Genomic DNA, 27,739 nt, shown 5'->3' on the forward strand with positions numbered 1-27,739 from the left:
CAGAGAGCCCCGCCTTACAGAGCCGCTCTTTAGGCCCACCCAGAGCCTTTTCTGCAGCCCTGCCGGCACCACGTGACACGGCTTCACCAACTGGCACTTGGGGGAGGGCTGCAGGCGGTGGCTGGGGGGCGGGGAGGCCACGGAGGCGGGGCGTGCCTCGGAGGGGGCGGAGCGGGGCTGAAGAGCGCAGCAGCCTGGCAACCGTGGTGGCGCTCGGAACCTGAGGTGGGTACGCTCTCTTGGCTGGCCTGGCTTTGAGCCGGCCGCTGAGGGGACCCGTGATGGTGGCTCCAAGAGGAAGAACTAGGGAGTCCCTGGGCTAGCGAGTCGCGCGGGGCCTCTCCACACCCGCGGAGGTGGGGGTGGGGTTTGCCAGAACCTATGCGCTCTGTCCCGGTGGGGCCGGGCTGAGGCCGGGGATCGGCAGGCAGGTGTCTCTGGCTTTGCGTTTCTCCCCTCCCTCGGTCCCTGGCGGGCTGCGGGCGAAGGTCGGGAGAGGAATCGCGGCTGCCAGGGAGGGTTACGTGAAGCAGACGTCCTGCCACGGACTGTACTTTGCTTCCCTGTCCCAGGGAGCCGTACGGGCCGGGTGGCCGCCCTGCCTCCCTGGTGACGCGCCGAGCCTGGTCCTTGCCTTGGGTCCTGCTGCGGGTGTGCACCCGCCCTCATCCCCCAGGGGTCCTGACTAGGAGCTTGTAGGTCCTCAATGGCCAAGTACCCGTGGTTATCCCTCTCTCTGTTCGTGTCTTTATGTCACCAGCCGAGGGTACTTATCTGTTTTTTTTGCAATAGTTGTGCGAAGATCTGGGAAGGAAGGGTTAGTTAGTTCCCTGATAGACAGTCGGAAGTATGCGCAGCCTAGCAAGCGCGACTGGCTAAGTTTCCTCCCTTTAACTGTCTTTTGCTGCTCTCAGGAAATGAAAATTAATTGTTGTATCTGCCCAAGCAAAATTCATTTTATGAGCTTAATGGACTCATATGAAGTTTGAACTGAACTGAGTTTTTAAAGCAGATCTTTGGAAGAGTGGAATCATAGTATTTTAGACTTCACGTAGCTCATTAGTTTTCTGAATGGGACAGCTGAGGCCCAGAGAGACTAATGTGACACAGGTGTTAGGCAACTTAATGGCAAAACTATATCACAAGTCAAGTCTCTAGAGGATACGCTGGTGTCTGTCTCGTCTGGGCTCTTATTACCACAGCTCAGTTTTATTCCTTATGAAGTATCCACCTTAAAATCTTGACACAAACCCAAAAGTTTTACTATAGTACAAGCCAAATTCTGGATTCTCTTCAAAACCAGGTTACTAGCCAGATGAGACCATCAGGTTGGTTATTTCATAGATTCATTTTGCTTTCATCCAGTGCATACCGATCCAAAGCCAGGATCACATATTCACCTGACTCGACTCAGAATGGCTCCTGGCTGTCCTACAAAATCAAATGTATCTCTAAGACAGTCCACACCAGGGACAAGATTCAAACTGCTGGTACTTCCAGATGAACCTTCTGAAGTATATGGAGGTCAATAACACTTGATCACCATTATAGATTCCAGTATTACAATTATATCATTAGTCTGTTTACCTTGAAAATCTAATTTAGATTTACTTACTTGTCACTTTTATTTGTTCATTGAGCACTGCATCCACTGTACATCAGATGTATCCCAAACACTGGGAGGAAGATAGCAGAAAGACCTTAAGGTGTTTATGTATATGGTACCAAACAATTAAAAATATGATATATTGGCCGGGAGTTTGGCCTAGAGGTTAAAGTGCTTGCATGGCATGAAGGAAGACCCAGGATCGATTCCTCGGTACCACGTATAGAAAAAAAGCTGGAAGTGGTGCTGAGGCTCAAGTGGTACAGCTCTAGCCTTGAGAAAGTCTAAGGATAGTGCTCAGGACCTGAGCTCAAGCGCAGGACTGGCAAAAGAAACATGATATATTATTCATTTTCCATCAGAAGTGAACACAGTGAACAACATATAACTCTAAAAGTATACAATGAAAAAAAACTGGGGTGATATGACAAGAGTGACTTAAGCATCACTGATTTTCCAGTTGTGTATTGTCACCTACTACTCCATTAAAACCAATGGAACAGGGCTGGGAGAGTGGCCTAGTGGTAGAATACTTACATAACATGTAACTTTGTACATGCTATGTTCAATTCCTTGGTACCATATACATACAAAAAGACAGAAGTGGTGTTGTGGCTCAAGCAGTAGAGTGCTGGCCTTGAACAAAATAAACTCAAGTACAGTGCCCAGGCCCTGAGTCCAAGCCCCACAATGGGCAAAAAAAAATGTAACAAAAAGTAAGTTCAAGCCAGGTATCAGTGGATCACCCTTATAATCCTAATTACTTAGAGGAATGAGATCTGAAAATCTCAGTTTGAAGCCATCCCAGGCAGGAAAATCCTTGAGACTCTTATCTTCAGTGAACAACCAAAAAAAAAAAAAAAGAAAACTAGAATGGAGCTCTGGTTCAAGTGCTAGCAAAAAAGGCTCAGGGACAGTGTCCAGGTCTCAACCCCATGATCAGCACACACGAAAATTAACATCGCAGCTTTGTTTTTACTTGCATTTTCCCCTTGAATACAAAAAATACAGTAATTGCAAATACCTAAAGATGGGGTTTTCAAATCATTTGCTGTTTCCACAGGTAGCTCACTGTAACTATAGAAGGTTCTGCAAAGGTCAGGGTCAGTTGATGAATAAATGGCGGTGTCTGTTCGGCTCTCAGGAACTCTTACTAAGTGTGTACTATCAGCCTGTTATCTGAAATGGTTGTCAGTCTTCATGTTGTATGGCTTCTAAAGAAACTAGTTCTTCTGAAGTAGCTCCAGAGTAAAGGAGGACCCAAGTTCTAGGAACAAGAACATTCCCTACTAAAATGGAGATACTGAGAACTCACTCTAGAAGTTCACCTCTGTGGTCTCATTTATGTCATATTCTGTGTGTTCAGTGGTTCAAAGAAAAACTTTATACATGATTCTGAAAACAACCAGTGTTCCAAAAAGGACTGTAGTGTCCTTGCTACAAAACAAGAAGATGGTTAATGAAATGTGGTCACTTTAGAAACCACGAAAAACACATGGTTGTTTTTCTTATTGAGCACTCTAAAATAAAGAGAAAACTGAGGGCTCTTCAGGGCTCAGTAGGTGACATTTTTAACCAGTGTCACTTCAAAGATGGGCCTTTCTAGTTCTTTCTAACCTCTATTCAACTTTGTAACAAAAAATACGATGTTTTCATTATTCTTTTGTAATTTTCCTTCCCTGTTTCTGACCTCTTCAAAGTTCTGCTTTCTTTATTTTCCAGTTTCTCAGTTCATTTATTCTTTTTTTTGGCATTTGTCATTTGCCTCAAATGTGTGGACTCTAGATTTGGCATTCTCTCCAGATTATAATCCTTGTTCTGTTACATATGTGACCTAGGGTGACTTACTTCAATCTGTACCTCAGTTTTTATATCTGGAAAACAGAAGGAACAGTAGCAGTATGTTTTTGAAGGGTTGTTGGAAGGACCAAGTGAATCACTTATAGTGCTTATGATAGTCTTGCACATAGTAGGCACTCAAGAGGAATTAACTATGCTGTGTGCTGGTGGCTCATACCTGTAACACCACCTAATCAGGAGGCTGAGATCTAAGGATCACGGTTCATAATCAACCTGTGGAAAGAAGTCCTTGATACAGTTAACTACCAGAAAAGCCGAAGTGGCACTGTGGCTCAAAGTGGTAGAGTGCTGACCTTGAGCTGAAGAGCACAGGGACATCGCTCAGGCCCAGCGTTCAAGCCCCATGACCACCACCAACAAAAACAGGGTTAACTGCTATTTATTTGAATTATAGGGAGCTTTGGATTTTGGACTGGGTTTTCTAGGTATTTCTCTACATTCATACTTGAATTTCTAGTATCGTTGACTACAGGTTCCAAACTTCTAGCAGTGCTAAACTTCCTTTGCTGTTCACATTCAGAAATTATTTGGACTGTGTTTTGTTTGTTATCACAAACAATAACAGAGCAGGAGAGGCTGTGAGGCCTCCTCTGCTTTGTAGTTGGAAAATTGTCTTTCATTGGAAATGCTGGACCTGTGTTCTTCCACCATGAGTACCACAACAATGCCATTCCTTTAAAATGTTCTTTAGAAAAAAAAGTATCTCTTTAGAAAATTGACATTGTGGGAAGAGGGAGAACATTAGAGGAGAGAAGGCTAGAGGAGTGATCTAGAAACATTGTATACCTAAATGAAATTCTTAAAATGAAACCCTCTTTATAACCAACACACTTTGAAAACACAAAAGGAAAGAAAAGAAAACTGGCATAGCTGGATGATTTGACTCATACCTGTAATCCTAGCTACTCAGGAGGCTGAGATCTGAGTATCCAGTCCAGGCGGAAAGTCTATGAGAGTCTTATCTCCAATGAACCAGCAAAAAGTATAAGTGAAGGTTTGGCTCAGGTAGTAGAGTGCCATCTTTGAACAAAATAGCCAAACAAGAGTTTAAGGCAATGTATTCAATTCCCAATACTGGTATGTGTGCGAGCACACACTCACATACACATGCACACATGCACACAAAGAGGAAAAGAAAATTGGCATAGTGTCTTAGAGTGCTTACCTTCTATTTTCTGCTCGAGGAACACTGAGTGATGTGGTGAGAAGCTTCCTGCATTTGGATTCTGGAAGTGGGTTCAAATCCCAGTTCTGCTTAACTGTGACACAAGGCACATCATTTTTCTCTGCTGCTAGTAGTGGTTGCATTTGCAAGACAAAGTGGATAAAGCCTGCTCTACTAAGCTTCTTGAGTTCTTGAGAGACTCAAGTGTGAATCAGAGCTCTTTGTGAGTGGTATAGCACTATCATATGTTATGTACATTTTGTCATTTGGGATACTAATGTAAGAGGATTCTTGTGTTTTTCTTGGTTCATCTCCCCCTTAGATGTAGTGGGGCATCTCTGCCTCAGTCTCTCTCCCTCCTTCCCTCCCGCCCTCCCTCCCTCCTTTCTTTCCCTTTTTTGTCAGTATTGCTGCTTGAACTCAGGGCCTCAGAGTCTCATGCTCTCACTTGACTGTCACGACCATTTGAGCCATGTCTCCTCTTTTGTGTTTTTTGTTTTATTTATTTTTTTTTGGTGCTGGACCTGTGGCTCGAACTCAGGTCCTGGGAGCTGTCCCTTAGTTTTGCTAAAGTCTAGCACTCTACCACTTAACTTGAGCCACAGCACCACTTCTGGGTTTTTGGTGGCTAATTGGAGATAAAGAGTCTCACAGACTTTACTGTAGTGGCTGGCTTCAAACTGTGATCCTCAGATCTCACCTGCCCAAATAGCTACTATTGCAGGCATAGACAGCTGGTGCTATGGCTCATTTTTGGCCCTTTTTGTTGTTGTTGTTGATTATTGGCTTGAACTTAGGGCCTGGGCAAAGTCCCTGTGCTCTTTTGCTCAAGGGTAGCACTCAACCACTTTAAGCCACAGTGCCACTTTCGGTTTTCTGATGGTTAATCAGAGATAAGAATGCCACAGACTTTCCTGCCTAGGTTGCTTCACACCTGTTATGCTCAGATCTTAACTTCCTGAGTAGTTAAGATTCAAAGGCCCAGCTAATTTTTGGCCTTTTGCTGATTAATTAGACTCAACCTTCTCCCATATTTGTCTTCCTAGGCCGACTTTGAGCCTTGATTATCACCTCTCAGCGTTCGAAGTAGCTATGTGTAGAAGTATGAACCACCAGCACCTGGCTCATGGTTCGCTATTTTGATAGGGAACTCCAGTAAGGGTGTGTGTGTATGTGTACCTATGCATCTATATCTTACTAGATAGATAGATATCACTAGATTCTTGGAGTCCAGTGATATGAGATGTTTCCCAGATTGCTTTCATATCCCTTTCTAATTTTGATTTTGGCCCTGTGGCATAAGCCATTTGAATATAGGTTTGTTTTTTCTCTGGTTTCGGGTATGTTAGGGTGGGAATGGAAAGGAGTAAGGAAAGTTAGAAAGTAATCATTGAAAGTTAAAACAAAAGTAACATTTGTAACACATTCATCTCTTACCCACCTCTGCAAAACAATCACACACAGAGGTGCTCTTTCTTCAGCCTGTGTTAATTATTCGATTTTGATATTGTGCCCTTGAATTGTGGTGAGAAGTTCCAGGATCCTCCTGTTCATGGGTTGCTTTTCTCATGCCATCCCCCAGGAATGAGAAAGGAATGTTCTCAACAGGGGAGGCAGTGCTTTAAATTCCTTTATGTCCGTGAGATTGCTTAGTAGAGATTTAGGGAAATGAGAAGTTCATTTTCATTGCATCCAGCTTAAAATTAGCTCCAGATATTTCATGGAAATATGAATATGAAATGTATGGTGGCAGGTGACCACTGACCATGACCTAAAGCATGTCCCCTTGTTAGTATTGTTTGTATGTAACAACAAGGAATCAAGTTTGCCTGGAGACCTCAGGAGAGCATCACAATTAGCTCTGGCCATGTGACCTAGCAGGATCTAAGGAATCTCAGGCAATATTGAATTTAAAGTTTCCTGCTCCATCTCTTTGCCCTTGCTACCATCAAGTTTGGGGTCCTTTTTCCTTTCTCTTCTCTTCTTTTTGGTGCTGCCACTAGGGATTGAATTAGGGGCCTAGGTACTGTCACTTAGCTGTTTTGGCTCAAGTTTGGAGCCCTACCACTTGAGCAATAGCTCTATTTTTTTGCCTGTCCTGGAACTTGAACTTTAGGCCTAGACACTATCTTTGAGCTTTGTGGCCCAAATAATAGGATAGGATAGAGGTCTACCACTTGAGCCACAGCTCCACATCCAACTTTTTTGACAGGCAGTGAGAATAAGACTCTAATGGACTTTTTGCCCAGGCTGGTGTTGAATTATGGTCTTTGGATCTCAGCCTACTAAGTAGCAACGATTACAGGCATGAGCCACTAACTCCTGGCTAAGTATGAAGATTTTGTAAAGGTTGGGGCTGATTGTATCTCAACCGTTTGGCTAAGCTGAAGTATAGAGTTGAAGCTAAGTTTAATTTTTTCTTCTTGTAGTGTCAATTATTTTCCCAATATTATCATCACTTCAGTCTTGCAGCTGCTTCTTTTTGTTGAAGAAGATTGTCTGAAAAATATAAAACATCAGGCTCTGTTTGGTGCCTACTAAGGACCCCTGTAGAATCTGAATTTTAATGAGCCTTCTGATTGTATGTAAATTCAAGCTTCAGGAAGCTGATCTAAAAATAACAGCCCCCCACTCTGGCTTCCATGGTTGGGGTAGCTCCATTGTGGAACTTAAAATTTCTTAGCAGGTACAATAAAATAAGCTGGTGAAACAGTTTTTATATATCCCATTTCACTCAGTAGATGCAAAATACTGGCATTTTGACATGTCATCAAGCCAGTAGTTAATGAAATGGTCCCCCTTCACATCAAGTTGTATAAATCCCTTGTGTTTTTTTTTTTTTTTTTTTTTTTTTTTACAAAACGCTTCCATTTTTACGTGATTTGGGGCATACTGAAGAGTTGTCTTACTAGTTGCTTCAGTCTGAAACAGCATGGCTTTGAGACAGATCGTTGGGCCTCATTTGCTGATTATGTCATCAGATTGGCTGTCAGTGCCCAAGAAGCTGCCTCAGGAATAACTTCTGTTAATGTTAGGTATAATATTTGCCAAACCCTTAGCCCATGGCTTTGACATAATGTCTCATTTGAGTTTTTTAATCATGATTTTGGGTAGAAATGGTGAATTTACTCTCTGAGCTTCTTCCAGAGAGGTCAGGTAGAAGGTGAAGTAGCAGCATCAGGACTTGAACCTAGGTGAGGTGATTTCTGTGTTCACAGCCTATACTGCAGCTCTCCTGACTATAGAGCTCTTCTTGGTATCAGCTGTGTAAGTAATAAGGCACTTTGAATATATGCATGAAATATGTGCTTTCTTCTTGAGGGGAATAGCAAAGAGCTCCAATTGTGTTTTTCTTCTCTGGCACTATAGAAAGGGTGCAGACTCCCTAAAGAGAAATTTCTTTAGGAATGAGAACACTATAGGTGATGACTGTCTATATGATCTTTAGATATATCTGAAGAATTCTTATTATTACTATTATTTTTATTATTGTCCGCTATGGGGCTTGCACTCTGGGTGTGGGCTAGCTCTTTACCTCTTTGAGCCACTGTGCCACTTTGGTTTTCTGATAGTTAATTGTAGATAAGATTGTCATAGACTTTCCTACCTGGGCTGGGTTATTATTATTATTTGTATTTTGTATGCAGCAGTACTGGGACTTTGAACTCAGAGCCTGGGCACAATCCCTGAGCTGCTTTTGCTCAAAGCTAGCACTCTACCTCTTGAGCCGCCATCTCCACTTTCAGTTATTGGGTGATTAACTGGAGATAAGGGTCTCTCAATTTAGTCTGCCCGGGATGGCTGTAAACCTTAATTCTCAGATCTGAGCCTCCTGTGTAGCTAGGATTACAGGCATGAGCCACCAGCAAGCTCCTAGCTCTGGGATGTTTTAAATACATGTTGCCTGACCCCACCCACAGACATGGGGTTTTACTGTTCTGGGGTGAAACTGACACTGGCTTTTATGAAGTGCTCTGGATGAGTGTGGCTCTGGCTAGGTTCCAAATTACCTGGAGTTGGCAGTGGCAATGCAGTTTGAGTGGATCAGCATGCTCCTGGGTGATACCCAAAGGCAGATCTGTTAGGGTTGCGCTTGAAGAAGCAAATGGCATCAGAATCACCTGAGGGGATGTTTCAGCACTGCCAGTGTCCTGGCACCAGGCCTGGAGTTTCTGATTCAGAAGGTCTGGGCTGTAGCCCAGGATCTGTATTTGAGTTGTGTATATGTAGCAGTTCATCAGGAAGTACTGTGTTTACTTTAGGTTTTGTGTAGACACACTTCTAAGGCACATTTTTGGAGTCATAAATGCATGGTGAATTCATAGACAAGTACATACATGTAGATATGTTTACGTAACTATATGGTTAAATACAGAACATGAGTCTAATGGACAGTTAGGAGGAGAGGGAGAAGGGGAAAGAGAAAATGAGTAATAGAGGATGAATAAATTTGAAATACATGTTGAAAGAGGATGAATATGATTAAGATAGAGTATTTTAAGCTATGGACATTGAACAAGGAAACCTGGTAAAAATAGTTTTGATAAAGGGGAAAGGGGAGAAGGAAGGGTGATAGGAGGGTAGAAGTGATTGGGACATACTGTAAACATGTGCAAATGTAACCATGTATTCCCTTCTGCATAACTAATGTAAGCTAATAAAATACATGGATGTTGAAGTGTTTTTTTTTAATTTTGGTTCATTGAAACAGAATGTCATTACTGTAACCTGTTCTTGCCTGGAACTTACATTCAGTTCTCCCCAGTGCTGGGATTACAGGTATGCACCATAATACCTGGCTCCTGGGTATTGAATTTTAATCCCTTTTATGCTTCATAGATATGTATGTATATATGTAGGTATATGTGCATATGTACATGTACAGATGTACATGCATACATATCTATGCATGTTCATATACATGATTACAAACATTTATTCACTTTCAAATGCTAGGAATATGGAAGTGTGCCACATTGCCCAATATAAGGAATTTTCTAATATAACTTAGTGGCATTAGTTGAATTTATATTTATGAGACAGGGCAAATATGCTGTTGCTTTTTCTTTTTTTTTAAAAAAATATTTTTTGTTGGTAGTGAGGCTTGAACTCTGGGCCTGGGCACTGTTTTTGAGCTCTGTAGCTTAAGGATACCATTCTATCTCTTTGAGCCACGTGCCACTTCTGGGTTTTGGTGGTTATTGGAGATAAGACTCGCACAGACTTTCATGCCTGGGCTGATTTCAACCGTGATCCTCAGATTTCAGCCTCCTGAGTAACTAGGATTACAGGCGTGAGCCACTGCTCCCGGCCTTTCATTTCTTTCCTTCCCCTTCCCCTTCCCCTCCCCTCCCCTCCTTCCCCTCCCTTCCCCACCCTTCCTCTCCCTTCCTCTCCTCTCCTCTCCTCCCCTCCCTTCCCCTCCCCTTCCCTCATCTCCTCTCCTGTCCTTTTTTTCTTTTTTAGGTTCCCATCTTGGGGCTTGAACTCAGTGGCTGAGGTGCTGTCCTTGTGTCTTTTTGCTCTAGAGTAGCACTCTACCACTTGAACCAAAGCTCCACTTCTGCCTTTTGTGGTAGTTTGTTAGAGATAAGAATCTTAGGGACTTTCCTGCCTGGGTTAGCTTTGAACTACTATCTTCAGCTCTTAGGCTTCCGAGTAGCTAGCACCTGGCTGATTGGCACTATTTTCTAGCACCTGGCTGATTGGTAGTATTTTCTTCAGGTATGAGATATGGCTTTAACATTCCAGTACTCACTTTGTCGAGTTAGTATAATGATTATGCTGACCTTATAAAGTGACTTGGATGTGTCCTTTTTTCCCCCCATTTCCTGGAGGCTTTTGTAAGTTTGAAGTTACCTGCTCCATGAATGTTAACAGAATTTGGTCATAGGATCAACTGGATAGTATGATTATTTTGTTCATTAATATTTTAATGAGCTGAAACGTTACGTAATTCAAAGTCAAATTTACAGCAAGATAAACTTAAAGTCTTTTTTCCATCTCTGCTTCTAGTCATAAATGTTGTTTCCTCCCCTCCCCCAAGTACTAAGTTTTTGCTTTCTTCTTTTTCTTTTTTTTCTTTTTTTTGTTTTTTATTGTAATTAGTAAAAGGGTTACATGATATTTGCCAGATAGAAGGTGCATTAATTCACATACATTGATACCCTTTCACATGTCTTGGTACCCATTTCCCTCCCCCCCTTCTTTTTCTTCTTTTGCTAACTTGAGAAATCAAAAATACACATGTATATATTTGCACACAGACCCTGCCCCTTCATTCTTATACACAGAAAAGAATATGTTATTCATTATTTTGCTTATTGGTATTTTCACTAAAACTGTGTCCCAGGAATCAGTTTTCTGCTTATTTTCTACTCTTGATTTTTAACTACTGTACCAATGTTTCAGAACAAAACATTTTCATTATTGATTACTCTTGCTACAGTCTGATTTCCATTGTGATGTATTTTTTCAATTGTAGCTACTTAGAAGTATTTTTAAATTTTGCAAATATATTTTCCAGTTGTTTTCAAAATTGATTCCAGATCATGTTAGGTGAATGCTAGTAGGTTTGTTTTATTGTTGTTATTGTTTTTTTTTTACATTGGAGATACTAGGATTTGAACTCAGGGCCTCGTGTGTATTAGGCCTGCACTCTTTCATTTGGGCCACGCCCCAGCCCTAGTGCTAGTAGTTCTTTGAAACTTGGTGAGGATAGTATTTCTGGCTATTTTGGGGTGGTTTCTTTCTCTTGGCTTAATGCTCATTATATTCATCTTATGTAATCAGCGGTTCTTAACTTCCTATTACTGAATGCTATTCCTTACTGTAGATTCAAAGTTTACTAGTGGGTGATCATGTGAGTTGATTCACTTTTGAGCTATTATGAGTAAAAGTACGGTGATCATTTTCTTGCAACTTTGTGTGAACATGTTTTCATTTGCTTTGTGTAAATACTGTACTTTGTGAGCCATTTTTGTAGTATATGTTTAACTTTACAAAACATTGTGAAACTGTTTTCCCAAGTGGCTGTGCCAGTTTGCTTTTCCATCAGCAAAGTAAAAGTAGCTACGGGGCTCAGAAACGTAATCTGATGGTAGAGTGCTTGCCTAGCATGCACAAAGCCCCAGGTTAGATTCCTTGGTACTGTGTATGTATACACAGAAAAAGCCAGAAAGTGGTACTATGGCTCAAGTGGTAGAATGATAGCCTTGAGAAAACCCAAGGACAATGCTAAGGCCCTGAGTTCAAGCCCTAGGATGGACAAAAACAAAGTAGCTAGAATTATAGACATGAGCCATAGGTACCTGGCTTAAGATTTTTCTTTTGATAGTCATAGGGCTTGAACTCAGGGCCTAGGCACCATCCGTAAGCCCTTTTGCTCAAGTCTAGCGTTCTACCAGTTTAAGCCATACCACCACTTCTGGTTTTTGAGTAATTAATTGGAACTGAGAGTTTCATGGCACCTTTTCTGCCTGGGATTTCTTGGAATTGTGATTCTCAGATCTCAGCCTCCAGAATAGGTAGGATTACAGTCCTGAGCCACTGGTGCCTGGCTGGTCTAAGATTTTTAAATCTTGACAAAGTTTTATTTTTTTCTTCCTATTTTTTGTTTCTAAGGAATATTTTCTACCCTAAATTTCCAAAATTTTTCCCATTCCCCTGTAGAACTTTTTTTAAAAAAGATTTTTATTAACACTGATTTTTACTTCATATTTCAAATGTTATGTTTAACAAACAAGTATTCAAGAAGGGAATCTCTATATGCAGTCACTGGCACATAGATTTTTAGAACATAATTAAAATTAAGGTGAGGGTTTGTATGTCACAGATACATACTAATCTATATAATATAACACTATGTCTGTAGAGTAAGGACTTTCTTTTTTCAGTTTTGGCTCATGTTTAGATGTATTATAGCAGAAAAAGTCTAGGTTTCCCCATACATCTCCTCCCACACCTGAGTGTTCAGACCCTGCATATCAACTCAACAACTTCTTTCTAGCTAATAATGTATGGAATATATGTAGGAATTCTGCAGATTGGGGTAAGGCTATTTTTTCTTGCCAGTCCTGGGGCTTGAACTCAGGGCCTGATCACTGTCCTTGGGCTTTTTCCTCAAGGCTAGCACTCTGCCACTTGAGCCACAGCACCATTTCTGGCTTTTTCTATGTGTGTGGTAGTGAGGAATCAAACCCAGGTCTTTTAAGCACTCTACCACTAGGCCAAACTTCCGGCCCAAGGTTATTTTTTTAAAAATCAAAGATGAAGTTATCCTGAGAAAGGGCCAGCATTAATCAGTAGAAAACTTGTAAAGAAAGATATTGTTGTTCAAGGAGGTCATGGTCTCACTGTCATGCTAATGTGAACACATGTGTTAAGGAAATGAACCACAACTGTTCTCTAAGTATTACCAGCAGCCTTTGGCTAGCAAAATGCCAGTGCCCACAACCAGAAGGCTGAAGAAAATGAGTTCTGCCAGTCATCTGAAGAAACTTGGAGACACATTTTCCCAGTTGAGCCTCCAGATGAGAGTGCAGCCTCTATACCTCCTTGATTACAGCCTTCGGAAAACAAGCTAAGGTTAACCCATACTTCTGACCCATAAACTCTTTGAGATAATAAGTATGTATTGTTTACAGTTACTAACAATGTTACTCAATAATATTAAACGAATATATCCATGTTACATTTAAAATTAATCTTTTATATTTTGTAAACATCTAGATTCATTTATTCTTCTGTATGGACAACAAATTATCCATCATTTGTACAAAACACCATCATTTCGTCATTGAATCATCTTAACACCCTTTTTTGGGGTGTCCTGGGGCTTGAACTCAGGACCTGGGCACTGTCCCTGATCTTTTTTCACTCAAGGCTAGTACTGTACCTCTTCATTCAGAGCTTTTTGATAGTTGGTTGGAGATAAGAGTCTCACAGACTTTCCTGCCCATACTGGCTTTGACCTACAATCAATCCTCAGATCTCAGCCTCATGATAACTAAGATTACAGTGCCTGGCTTCATTTTGTCACTTTTGTCAGTAGTCCATTGACCACTGCTAAAACTTCCAAAAGATGAGCCTAAATGTGGATTGCCTTCTCTTCTGTTGGTCTCTGTATTTGTCTTTATACTAGAATTCCACTGTCTTGATGAGTTATTTTATATGTCTGGATATAGTAGTACAAGGACTGTAACATTTTTTATTCTAAGACTGTTTTGGTAATTTTTGGGCCTTTGCCTTTCCATACAAACTTAAGAATCATATTTTTGTTTTCTACAACAAAGTCCATTGTATTGACTTTATATTGATCACTATCAATATGCTTGGAATCTTCTAGTCTTTTAGCATAGTATATTTCTTCATATATTTTGGTCTTTGATTTGTCTCAACAGTGTTTTGTAGTAAGTGTATGTTTCTTATAGGTATTTAGTTAAGAGTATCCCTAAATGTTTTTTTCTACTATCACAAGTAGGATTTAATATTTCTGTGTTCATTGTTCCCTATACACATACAATTGATTTTTATTTGATCTTGTATACTCTAGTCTTACTAAATATACTTATTTGAGTACATTTCTTTTTCTTGTCTTCTTAGGATATTTTTACATGCATAATCATATTGTCTAGTTTTTAGTTTAGTCTAGTATGTTGTGCCTTTATGGGGTTTTTTTTGGTTGTTGTTATTGTTGATGCCACTTTTGGGGAACTCTGCCATTTGAGCCACAGTTCCACTTCTCACATTTTCATAGGTAATTGGAAATGAAACTTACCAACTTTTCTTAGTCTGGTTTTGAATCATGATCCTCACATCTCAGCTTCCTGAGTATCTAGGATTACTGGCATGAGCCACCATGCCAGATAATTGTGTGTGTGTGTGTGTGTGTGTGTGTGTGTGTGTGTGTGTGTTACTGGGGCTTTGAACTCAGGACTTGGAATCTTTCCTTTAGCTTTCATTGCTCAAGGCCTCATACTCTACCGTAACTTGAGCCAAAACTCTACTTCTGGCTTTTTGCCACAGTCTCATGGACTTTTTTGACCATGCTGGCCATAATCCTCAGACCTGAGCCTATGGAGTACCCAGAATTACAGGAATGAGGCACAGGTGCCCAGGTATTTCTTTTTCTTAACTTACTAAACTTATCAGGATCTATTGAAAATGGTTAAATATATGTGACAAGTGAAGCCATTCTTGCCTTATTCTTGCCCTTCCAAAGCTTTCCATGTAATATTACCTATATATAGGTTTGCATAGGTGTTATTTCTACTTTGCTGAAAGATTTAAAAATCATTATTGGGGGGGTGGTAGTTTGGCCTTGTGGTAGAGTGCTTGCCTAGCACACACAAAGACCCAGGTTCGATTCCTCGGTACCACATACATAGGGAAAGCTGGAAGTGGTGCTGTGGCTCAAGTGGCAGAGTGCTAGCCTTGAGAAAAGCCCAAGGATAATGCTCAGGTCCTGAGTTCAAGCCCCACAACTAGCAAAAAATATCATTATTGGATGCTGAATTATGTTTGTAGAACCCATGTTTCAGATGTAGTGTTCTATTGGTACTGGTTTTGGTTTTTCTTCATCCCTTTGGCCCTTTTCACTTCTACTTTTTTTTAAAATTAGATTATTTCATGCACATCTTCAAGTCTTTCATGGGTAATAATTCCAGATTTGAGAAATGTGGGAGTTCAGCCCCTTCACTTTATTCTTTAACAACTTCCTGCTTCTGAGTTTCCCAGGTGTGTTTTGGTGTCACAAAACACCAAATCACAATTCCAGGAATTTTTAAACTCTTTCTTAATTGACTTCAGACACCATGGTGCCTTAAATTATATATGGTGCCAGTTATTTAGTGAGAATTCAGCATTCGGCTCAAGGCCCAAATCACCACAAGGCTTATGTATTCAGTAGACTTGACACTGGTGCTGTGGGGAGCACTGATTTTGGTTTCAGACTTGAGGTGTGGTTAAAATGGTGCCTATAACTTCTAAAGGTTATTGCAGAGGAAGAATCCAAAGAACCCACTGAACAGAGATAGCATTGCTGGGATTAGAGTATACCATGGAAGGGAACTACTTAGAACAGTAACTCATTTAGCTACATATGCTTGGGTAGGATTTTAAACAAATGCCTCATTATGTCATGGCTGTACCTCCAGGGCTAATATCTTATTTTCTATACATATAATAAAAATCCCTTCTATATTGTATAGGTTTAATAAAGATTTAGTGACACAGAGTCATCTGCCATGGACAGATAAGGCTGATTGTACTGTGTGTGCTGCACAGGCACATATTTGGGAGGGAAAGTCTCTGTTTGCTTGCTCATCTTTAAAATTAAAGCTGAGCTTCTTTGTGACTATCAGACTTTATTGCCATGCCTTAGTCCTTGTTCTTTTTAAAATTACTGTTTCAAGCAGGAGGCATATTTTTACTTTTATTTGACTACCTATTCAAAAATTAGAAACATATCTAGTGGTTGGTAAGAGACTTACTGTATCATCTATATTATCATGTTGATTCCTATTTAATTTTTTGCTTATTCATTGTCTTTATTGCCTTAACAACTGTCTCCTTTTTGAGGGTAATACTGGTATTTAGATTCTGGGTTTCCACCTGCTGGGCAGGTAGTCTTATTTCTTGCACCATGCCTTCAGCTCCTACCATTTCTTTTTTTGTGCTGGTACTGGGGCTTGAACTCAGAGTCTCCTACTTGCTAGGCAAGCATTCTCGCAGTTGAGCCACACCTCCGGCCTTACATACAAATCTAAAATGCATTTTTGGCATTGTTTCTCAGTGGGGAAAATAAGTCAGCAAAGTACAGTACTTCTTTATTTCTTTATTTGTTTTTTGCCAATACAGAGGCTTGACTCAGGACCTCAGAAGCTCAGCTTTTTTGCACAGTGCTGGTGCTGTACCTCTTAAGCCATGCCTCCCATTTCAGAAGATAAGTTTCTTTCTGTTATGGAGTGGATCAGCTGGGTTCATGAGTTGGAATTGGCAGGTAGAGGGGAACTTGAGCTTGTTCCTATTTTAAAACTTTGTTTACCAGCAGGTATTTGTTACAAAATCCACAGAGAATTTAATGATCTGCTTCACTCTTTGTGATGTAACTTGGTGGTCTGTGCACTAAAATAATAATCCACTGGTAGCTGACTGTTCTTAAATTATTTTCTTTTTGGAGTTACTCTATTTGATGGCCACAGCTCACACCACTAAAGCCAATCAACTGTCTTGAAAATGTGCCATTTGTCATGAAGGGGACAAGAAGTAGTATGAATGGATCTGTCCAAATCCATCATGAACCACTGGGGAAAATGACACAAAATTCATTTTCCACTGGGTCTGGATTACATGTATGGTAGCCAAGAGTGTTTGGAACATTTAACACACCAAAAGTAGTTGCATATTTGAAATGAATTATCAGTCTTCAGATGATACAAAAGAATGAATTTCCAAATGAAATACTGTTTAACATTTTATAATTTCTAAAGAATCCTCATTAAATCAAATGTATTTAGCCCTGAGACTTGGAGTGGGCAAAATAAAATGAGAAGCTATAATGCATTTTCATTAATATGCTTATTTAATGAACAGTAAGCAACGTAGGTAAGAGAGATTGGACTAGGAATGTCTCAGGTATGCTATGAAGGTCACCTGCTTGATGGCTGCTTAGAGCCTGTGCAGACTAGACTGAGCATGTTAGAAAATATGTCTAGACGATGATCAAGCAGGCTCAGGCATTGGATCATTTATAGTTTAGTGTCTTAGCATCACATTTTGAAGAATGACTGAAGAGTTTGTGGAAAACATATGGGGTCAGAGGAAAGAACCAAGCATCTAAGCTCCTCTGTTACGTCTTTGCTATACTGTCATTTTATATGTTTTTTTTCAATGGCTTTATGAGGTTGGTCTGCATCATGCCCATTTTATTTTTATGTGTGTATGGAGGGTGACTGTATGCATGCTTGCATGCATGTGCATGTGCTAGTACTGGGATTTGAACCTCAGGGCCTAGGTACTGCCTTTAAGCCTTTCTGCTCAAAGCTGGCACTCTGCCATTAAGGCCATAGCTCTTCTTCTGGCTTTTTGCTGATTAATTAGAGTTAAGAGTCTGTGCCTAGGTTGTCTTTGAACAATAATCCTCTGATTTCAGACTCGTAAGCAGCTAGGATTACAGAAATGAGTCAGCAGTATCTGACTAGCCTTATGCTTATTTTACAGAGAGGATACTGCAGCTTGTTCAAGGTTGCATATAACCATTATTATTAAAGGAAAGAATTGGGATTACAAACCTAAATTTTTCATTTTGCTTTTTGGCCAGTCCAGGGCTTGAACTCAGGGCTTGGGTACTGTCCTTGTGCTTTTCTAAAGGCTAGCGCTCTACCACTTGAGCCACAACACCACTTCCAGCTTTTTCTTTGTATATGGTAACAAGCAATCAAACCCAGGGCTTTGTGTATGTTAGGCAGGCACTCTACCACTAGGCCATACTTCCAGCCCCCAAACCCAAATTTTTCTGAGCATACTATTTCTTGTTTCAACTATATAATACCATTGTAGCTAGGCAGAGTAGTCTTTTGACAGGTTACAAATGGTGATATTAATGACTTTGCAGTTTAAAAGGACACAATTGTTATTTGGCTAAAGGAAGTTCATTTGGAATTTATTTTATATTTTTTTATTGGCATATATGGGGCTTGAATTCAGGGCTGGGGTACTGTCCCTGAGCTCTTTTACTCAAGGCTAGTGCTCTACCACTTTGCCACAGTGCCACTTCTGGGTTTTTTTGAGTGGTTAATTAGAGATAATAGTCTCACGGGGCGAGGACTTTTTGGCCCAGACCAGCTTCAAACTGCTATCCTTAGATCTCAGCCTTCTCAGTAGCTAGAATTACAGGCCAGAGCCACCAGCACCTGGCTTGGAAATTCTTTTGAATGGTGTAAAGGGTCAGGCACCTATAGATCATGCGTGTAATCCTAGGTATTCAGGAGATCAGGATCCAAAGACAGGGTTCAAAGCCCTCTTGGGAAGAAATGTCTGAGAGACACCTATCTCTAAGTAACCAACAAAAAGCCAGAAGTGGAGGTCTGGCTGAAATAGTAGACTACCCTGTCTCTGTCTCTGTCTCTGTCTGTCTCTGTCTGTCTGTGTGTGTCTGTCTGTCTGTCTCTCTCTCTCTCTCTCTCTCTCTCTCTCTCTCTCTCTCTCTCTCTCTCTCTCTCTCTCTCTCTCTCTCTCTCTCTCTCTGTCTCATACTGTGAAAGGAAAGTAGGAGTGACCGGCTGATTGTATAAATAATATTTGATTGGAATACAGCCCTGGGATTCATTTTCTGTGCCCTGCTTCAGTGACGTGTGACCCTGAGAACCTACAGTCTTTATCATATCGCTCTGTGCAGGAACACTTTGCCAACATTATGTTCAAAGGAAAAATGAGATATAGTCCTGTTTTGCAAGTCATATTTTCATATGGAGTGAGTGGAGTACCCTTCCCCTCCCAGAGACAGCAAATGGAGACACTTAATTGATAGTGTTCATAGTCTCAAAATGGCTGCGATGTTGAACATCTCTTTTTTGTTCAGTCGAAATAAATTGAATCTCGTAAGTCCTGCTATTTACTGGCACTGCAGGTCCTGAAGAGACCTCTCTCAAAGTGGTCCTTATTAGGGCGATACTCCCCCTAGAGGCCAAATTGGTAATGGTAGCTGTCTTAAAAAAAAAACAACACTGTCCTTTTATTTCTCTTTTACACTGGAATTGTGGCAGTATATTGACTTTTTAAAATTGTGTTTAGGTTGATCATATCTATGATATCCATTTCAAGCTATCAAAAGATGATATCCTGAAGTTGTTTTTGTATCTAAGGAAGTGTTTATTGTAATAGTATTAAGCATTGTGGCTCTAAGTTGTTGGCATTTTTTTTCAAACGAAATCAAAGTAGGGAGAGAGCATCCTTGTAAGAACATAATTCTGAACGTAGAGACTACTGGTTCCTAACCTGTTTTTTGCTGGCATATTAGAAATCAGTATTTAATATTCAGCAGGTCTCTACAGCCATCTGGATCCTGCAGAGGAAGAATGTGTTATTTAGATGCCAAGGTAAAGTCATACAGTACTGTCAGGAGGATGGAAAGAAAAAAAACCTGCATGCCTCTTGCAGCAAGAGTCAATGATCCCCTATCAAGTGACTGAGAACTAGAACTAGAAGTCTTTGTGTTTAGACATTGCTTAATAGGTCTTCTGTGGCAGAGGTCAAAATTGCTGTCTAATTCTAATGTTTTCAGATTTTCAAAAGAAGGGTAAATGTGGCCCCCATCTGTTTATGACTGTCCTAAGAGTTTTATGTAATTGTGTTTTCATATTCGATAGAAATGTGAACCAGTGAAAAGCAAGGTTGGAAAATTGACTCAGTGGTAGTATGCCTGCTTAGCAAGCATGAAAGTTGGAGTTAAAACTCTAGTAACACCAAAAACAACAACAACAAAAAACCCTATCAATAGATGAACAGGACATACCAGTGTTAGGAGGCATACAGTGCGGGCCTTACTTCAGGGTTTTGTCATCTCTAACAGGAGAAAATTATGTTTAAGTCACCACAAAGGGTTTTATGTTGTTTGCTTTTTTTTGTCATTCGTGGGGCTTGAACTCTGGGCCAGGGCATTATCCCTGTGCTTTTCAGCTCTACCGTATCCCTTGAGCCACAGCCCCACTTCTGCTTTTCTAGTGCATAATTGGAAATAAGAGTCTCACAGACTTTAGTGCCTGGGCTGGCTTTGAACTGCGATCCTCAAATCTCAGCCTCCTGAGTTAGGATTATAGACATGAGCCACTGTGCCTGGCCACAAAGGTATTTTTCTTTGGTGGGGGGAGAACAAAAATGATAGACATCTGTCTTTGTTTAGAGTCCCTAATTAGCATATATATAGGAAATTAAGTTTCAATTTCTGTTTTAAAGCCAAAGGAGCAAAAAATCAATAGTTTTTAGATAAAAAGAATTAAAGCTTGCTTGTTAAGGGTTTGAGACAAAATGCTTTGTAAACTAAGAGGGCATTTGGCTTTTGTAAATGCTACTATATCTCCTAATTATTATCGAACTGTTTATTGTCCAACAAGTTTGCTTTTTTAAAATGCTCAGGCCAGGTTAGATTGTGATCCTCCTATCATAAATAGCTCTTGCAATAACTAAGATGGCAGCATTTTCTGTGCCATGGGATATCACAAAATGGTTTTTTTTTGCCTGAGCTGACCTGCATCCACAATCCTCCCCACTGTCATTCCACATTGATTCAGTTTTTTCCCCCCTTTTAGCATTCATGGCATTTGAAGTGAGCGGCTTATGCTTGTTATGTTGGTGTGATATTGCTGAGCCATGCCTCTAGCTGTTTTTCATTAGTTGTTTTTAGAATAGTCTCTCCCTTCCTAGAGGGTACATTCTTGAGCCGCAATCTTTAGGCTTTTTCCTTGGGTTCACACACATATACCACCTCCTCCAGGTAGCCTTCATGTAGATGGAATCTTGCAGGCTTTTTTTTGTCTGACTGGTCTCAAACTGTAATCATTCCAATGTCAGTTTCCCATGGAAATATGATGTAGATGGAATACACCCAGCTTTGGATTGTGAAGGGGTTTCCAGCTCAGCTGGCCTCAACCATGATCCTCCCATTGTCTGCTTCCATAGTTCCCATCTTGATACAACTCCATAATAGTAGCAGTTTCTTGGGTAACTCTGAAATTGTGGACTTTAGATACATAGACACCATACTATATGGTCCCATATTAAGTGTTTGAAGTAGACAGATCTCTAGTAATAAAAAGTGATTTTTATGATCATTGAGGAAGTACAGCATGGGGAGGTAGGGAATTATAACTGGTGGGGGCGTAGATAGATTGGAAAATTTAAAAATTGTAGTGATGGTTACACTAGATACAAAAAAATTTAAATCACACACTTGAAAAGGGTGAAATGCGTGGTGTATGAATTATATATATCAATAAAAGCATTAAAATGAAAAGGAAATGACCTTTTTCCTGTAGATTCATTCATTTTCTCCCAAAATGTTTCCATGAGGATGGACACAACTTGAGGACTCAGAAATAGGCAGATAAAGACTCAGCAGGCCATTTAAAATTTCTTCTCTTGAGTTGAGAGTAATAGCTTTGGTCTAAAACATTGACTTATTAAGTCTTTATAACTAAAAAGTATTTTTTTTTCCAGTCCTGGGGCTTGAGCTCTGGGCCTGGGCACTGTCCCTGTGCTCTTTTGCTCAATGCTAGCACTCTACCACTTTAGCCACAGCACCGCTTCCTCCTTTTTTCTGTGATTAATTGGACATAAGAGGCCTACAGACTTTCCTGCCTGGGCTGGTTTGGCACTGCAATTCTCAAATCTCAGCCCCCTGAATAGCTAGGATTATACGCATGAACCACCATTGTTCGGCTAAAAACTAATTTTGTATTTGTTACTGGACTATCCCTCCAGTATATAATTTTGTTGAATTAGGAGGGATTCATATTTAGTTCTGTTGTCTCTGGGGAAGACTGGATTCTTTTCCATGACATGAATTTAAGATTAGAGGATTTTGCAAACTATAATGTACTATTTTGCCAGAATTTAACTCATTTGGCAATTGTAAGAGTTTTTTTGATTATAAGAATAAAATTTATGTTGTCCTTACTACTGAATACTTTTAGGTCCCTTTAACTGTTTTAACTGAATATTTCAGATCAGGAGGTGTTTTGTTTTTTACTTCATTGTTCAGCTCTTTTTCTTCTTTTTTCCCTTTTCATTTTCATTCTGTCTTTCTTTTGATTTGAGACTCAGTACCTGATGCTTTTTCTCATTGTCTGGCACTCTACCAACCTCCCCATACCTCCCAATTCCAAAGGGTTGATTCTTTTCTCTCATTTTTCCTTTTCTTTCTCTCCCTCTCCCTTTTTCTTTATGTCTTCTTCCTTTTGAGATAGGGTCTCATTATGTTGCCCAGGATGGTCTTCAACTCTTGAGTTCAAGTAATCTTCTCCTCTCAGCTTCTCAAGCAGCTGAGACTATAGGCATGCACCACTGTGCCCAGATAATTGCTTATTCTAAGCTGAAATGATAGTTCATTAGTTCTAGTATTCCATGATTTTATAAACCATTGTGTCCCAGTCTAGATGTTAAATGACACTGTATATTACACATCATTTATCATAATAAAGGCTATCGTGTGTACCCAGGTACTACGTAGGTGGCTGAAATCTGAGGATTGAGGTTCAAAGCCAGCCTGAGCAGGAAAGACTCTTAAGATTCCTGTCTTTGCAGTTAACCAGTGAAAAGCCAGAAGTAGAGATGTGACTAGATGTGGTAGAGTGCTAGCTGAAATCTAAACTGTGAAGTGATATTATGAAGGATGCCTGGAAGTTCTATTCTCAGTACCAGCACACACACACGCCCCCCCCACAGTTGCCATATGTGCCAGGATACAGCCATGAACCAAATGGTCATAAGCCTTTTTGGAGCTGACCTCTCTCAGGGGCGGCTGGCAATTCCAATCTTGTACGTTTGCTCTCACTGCTTCATCTTGGTGGTTGCCCTTAGGTGAATGTTGTTACCTGTCTTGAGCCTTTCTTTTAGTTGTTGTTATTGTTTGTACCAGGACTGATACTGGAAATCAGATCCTGATCACTGTCTCTTATCCTTTTCACTCAAGGTTGGCACTCTACCACTTGAGCCACAGCTCCACTTCCAGGTTTTTGGTAGTTAATGGAAGATAAGAGTCTCATGAATTTTCCTGCATGAACTTTCCTGCCTAAATTGGCTTTAAGTCACAATCCTCAGTTCTCTGCCTTGTAGCTAGGATTGCAGGTATGAGTCACTGGTGCCTGGCCCTCAGGTATTTCTTAATAACAATGACAAGCACTATGAAGGTATCAAATTATTAGGTTTTATTCCAAAATATGTCAATATCCTTCAAGATGATATTTGTAAGAAAATAACCGGTGTGTGTGTGTGTGTGTGCACGTGCTGATACTACGGCTTTAGACTCAGGGTCTCTTGCTTTTGCTTGGCTATTTTGCTCAAGGCTGACACTCTACCGTGTGAGCCACACCTCCACTTCCAAGAGTAACTGCAGCCTGCCAAAAAGATTCTGTGAATATCCAGAGAAACTTGGTTGAATTAGATATGGTTTACCACCTACTGACTTCATAGTTATCATTAATTTTGATTTTAAAATAACCTGAGATTACATAATTTCCTATTGTTGCTATAATTTTCACAAGTCTAAATGAAGATCTACATTAAAATTATTTAGTGTGTGTTCTGAATCACTTTTCATTTATGTCTGAATTGTGAGGAATATGCATAATTTAAATGAAATAGATATTTTCCCAAGGAAATACTTACCGAATCACATCTTGCTAATTTGATTTCAGTCACTGCCATGCCACATTGAATTGCCTTAATTTAGAGAAAGCAAAAATCTTGAAGGGGAAAATAGTACTTGTTAAATTGTTCACAGTTCTATCATTCTGCTTGACTGCCTGTAAATTATCTTTTAAGGTTGAAAACAATGAAAATTTGGGTACTATTGCACATTGATAAGCATTAAAGGATTTTTAGGTGACAGTTTGAGTGTTACAAATATAATTCCTGAATATTATGTTTTTTGATTTTCCTTCATGTTTACTGAACCTTTTACCTTTTGTTTTTCTGTTTTGTCTTTTCGAGACAGATTCTCATATAGCCCAGGCTGCCTTTGAACTCAGGATCTTCCTACTACCTTTCAAATGCTGGAATTACAGATGTAGCCCACAATACATGGCTGTGTGTGTGTATGTGTGTGTGTGTGTGTGTGTGTGTGTGTGTGTGGCACATGCACATGTACATGTGCATACATGTGTATGTGCCAGTACTGAGGCTTGAACTCTGGACCTTAGCTTTCTTTTTTAAGGCCAACACTCTTCCACTTGAGGCATAGCTAAATTCTGCTTTGTCTCGATTAATTGGAGATGGGATTTGTCTGCCTAGGCTGACTTTAAACCATGATCTTCAGCTCTCAGCCTTCTGAGTACCTAAGATTACAGTCATGAGCCACCAGTACAGGATACTCATGACTCTTACTAGCCATTTACTATCAACCTCTGTATCTGACCTTACATTTTCTTGACTGTTACGTAAAACTCTTGGAATGCATGGCTAAGTTAGACAGACACATGACTGGCTTCTACCAGCCCTTAAGGTAAGAATGAGATGAAGACAACATCTAAATGTTGTTTTCCTGAACTGTTTTTCCAGCTCCTCAGTATTTATTCATGAGAATTGACATTTGTCAACAGTGAACATTATACTCATTTGCCATAACATAATAATAACCCAGATGCCCATCAACAAGCAAATAAACACAATATGTTGTACCCCTTATCATAGAATTATTTTTTAGTTGTTTTTATTTTTATTTGAAAATGCATTTTAGGAATTTTAAGTGAGGTTGCGGAGAGAAACATACAAGACTAATTGTATCCAAGATCCATTTTGACCCCTTTCTGACACAGCATAACATTTGTTAGAAGAGCAGAACAGGTAGTTCTTGGGTTAGTTTCATGACAGGAAAGAGCAGAATTGGGAAGTAGGAACCTGGAATCTGATTTCATTCTTGACACTAACTTTTTACATAACTTCCAATAAATCATGCCCTGATCTAGTCTTAATTATCCATATAAAATGATGGGATTAGAATAGCATTAGTTGATGCTTAAGATTCACTAAACCTTATTACCTGTATAACTAACATTGAAAAATCCCCTAAAATAAAAATAACAACTATCATCAGTCAAGTACCTTCTTTATAGCAGGCATTGCTTTTTTGAAATTAACAGTTGTGGGGCTTAAACTCATGATCTGGGTTCTGTCCCTGAGCTTTTGTGCTAAAGACTAGCATTCTATCACTTGGAGTCATAGCTCTAATTCTGGTTATCTGGTGGTTAATTGGAGATGAGAGTCTCACAGAATAGAATGTAAGCCTTCTATTAATTACAGTTAAAAAAAGAGTCTCATAGAATTTCCAGCCCCAGCTGGCTTTGAACTACAATCCTCGAATCTAGCTTCCTGAGAAGCTAGGATTATAGGCATGAGCCATTGCTACCCAACTGAAGCATTGTTTTAAATGCCTTACATATATCTAATCCTCACAGAAACTCTTTAGTATGCATTATTGTTATTAGAAGGCTTATGTAATAGAAATCTTTAATGAAATAAAATGAAATTGGTGGCAACAACCTGGATGCATCTCAAAATCACTATCCTGACAAAAACAAACACTAAGGCAGATATGGCATATGATTTCATTTCTATGAAACATAAGCTAGCATATGGTGATAGAAATCAGGTCAATGGTTACTTTCCTATTGGAGTTCTTTCTCGTAGCCCCTTGTTCTGCTTGTTACTTTGTATTTCCCAGCCCACTGAGACAGGGACTATAAAGTTGGGTTGGTTGCTGCCAGATAAAATTTTAAAGTCTTTGGTATCGCATATGGAAGTTGTAATATAAATCCTGTTAATGTAACATTTTGTTTTCCTTGGTAGAGTTTCCAGTATGGCTGCTGCATCAACTTCCAAGTATAATTCACACTCCTTGGAGAATGAATCTATTAAGAGAGTAAGTGGAGTTTTCAGATTTATATCTCTTCCACTCCATGTCTGTCTCCCCATCTTTCTCCTTTCACCCCTTCTTCATTTCTTGCTGCATTTCTGTGTCTGTCCCTGAGCTCTTCAGCTCAAGGCTACAGCTGTGTCACTTAAGCCTCAGCCCCACTTCCAGTTTTCTGGTGGTTAATTAAAGATATCAGTCTCACGCTCTTTAGTGCCTGGGCTGGCTTTGAACTACAATCCTCAGATCTCAGCCTCCTGAGTCGTGAGGATTATAGGCATGAGCCACTGGTGCCTGGCTTCACTTGTATTTTATTGAATTATGATTTTTATAATTTATTTACATGTTTTAACTACATAAATACATTAGGTAGAACCTTATAAGTGACGTATTAGGTGTATTTTGATTTTGTAAATTTTTTTATATAGCTTCACTTTGGAGAACCAATGAGTCATGAATTGCCACCATATCTCACATTCCAAGTATCCATCCTCTGTTCTAAAGCTTTTTGAAGGAGACATTGGAAGGCCAGGGCTCCATGAGCAGTCTGCTGTACCTCCCTAAGTATTGGCATTGTTCCTTTCCTTCCTTCCTCCCTTCCTGCTTTCCTCCCTTCCTGCCTTCCTCCCTTCCAGCCTTCCTCCCTTCCTACATTCCTCCCTTCCTTCCTTCTTTCCTTCTTTCTGTTTTGGTTGGTCCTGAGGCTTGAACTCAGGGCCAGGGTACTTAGCTTCTTCTACTGAATGTTAGCACTCTACTAGAGCCACAATGCCACTTCTGGCCTTTTGGGGTAGTATATTGAAGATGAAAGTCTCACACACTTTGAATCACAGTCCTCAGATCTCAGCCTCCTGAGTAGTTGGCATTAAAGGTGTGAGCCACTGATGTCCTGTGGCATTGTTTTCTACTTACATTGACAAAAGTTACAGGTTCAAAACAAATACAACCTTAACAGAAAATGATTCCCAGTAGCCAGGGGAAAAATGTGCAATTTGAGGGAAGATTTTGAAACATATTGAAAGGAAGGGATAAATTTAGAGTAAACTTTTCTTCATGGACCCTTAAGGCTTTAAGATTCTTCACCAGAAAGGTTAATTTATGTTCCTACCCAGAAGCGTGTGCAGATACTCAAGCAACCAGAGAGGATGCCTATTCATTTTATTTCTTGATTGTTGACAGGGCTGACCTTTTATTATTAAAGTATTTTATTGTCCATTCCTGTTTCTTTTGTGAAATGACTCTGTCCTTTGCCTGTTTGCCTTTTGGCTGTTTTGGGAAGATTCTTATTGATTAACTCTTGCTTACATATCTTATTAGCTTCTAGTCGTTATTGGGGTATTTCATTTTCACATATGTTTTATGATATATTTCAATAAATTTTATCATATCTGTCACTCTCCCCTGCTTCCCAACATGTCCACAGGTTTTACTGTAAAAATTTTATGTTGTAAAGAGTCCATTTAAATAGTGTTTCTCCTTTTTT

General features: G+C 39.9%; 1 protein-coding gene across 1 annotated transcript in view; it reads left to right on the forward strand.

Moving 5' to 3' along the window:
- Positions 1 to 181: 181 nt before the first annotated feature.
- Positions 182 to 27,739, forward strand: part of Mtm1 (myotubularin 1) — a 94,350-nt gene continuing 66,792 nt past the window's right edge. The window contains exons 1-2 of the mRNA XM_090326857.1: positions 182 to 225; positions 26,193 to 26,274. Coding sequence (XP_090182983.1) covers positions 26,203 to 26,274 — 72 coding nt within the window. The 5' untranslated portion in view covers positions 182 to 225; positions 26,193 to 26,202. The remainder of the gene's footprint in view (positions 226 to 26,192; positions 26,275 to 27,739) is intronic.

This window comes from Megascapheus bottae, chromosome X (assembly GCF_031878675.1).
Source record: "Megascapheus bottae isolate mThoBot1 chromosome X, mThoBot2.hap1, whole genome shotgun sequence".
Classification (NCBI taxonomy): Eukaryota; Metazoa; Chordata; class Mammalia; order Rodentia; family Geomyidae; genus Megascapheus; species Megascapheus bottae.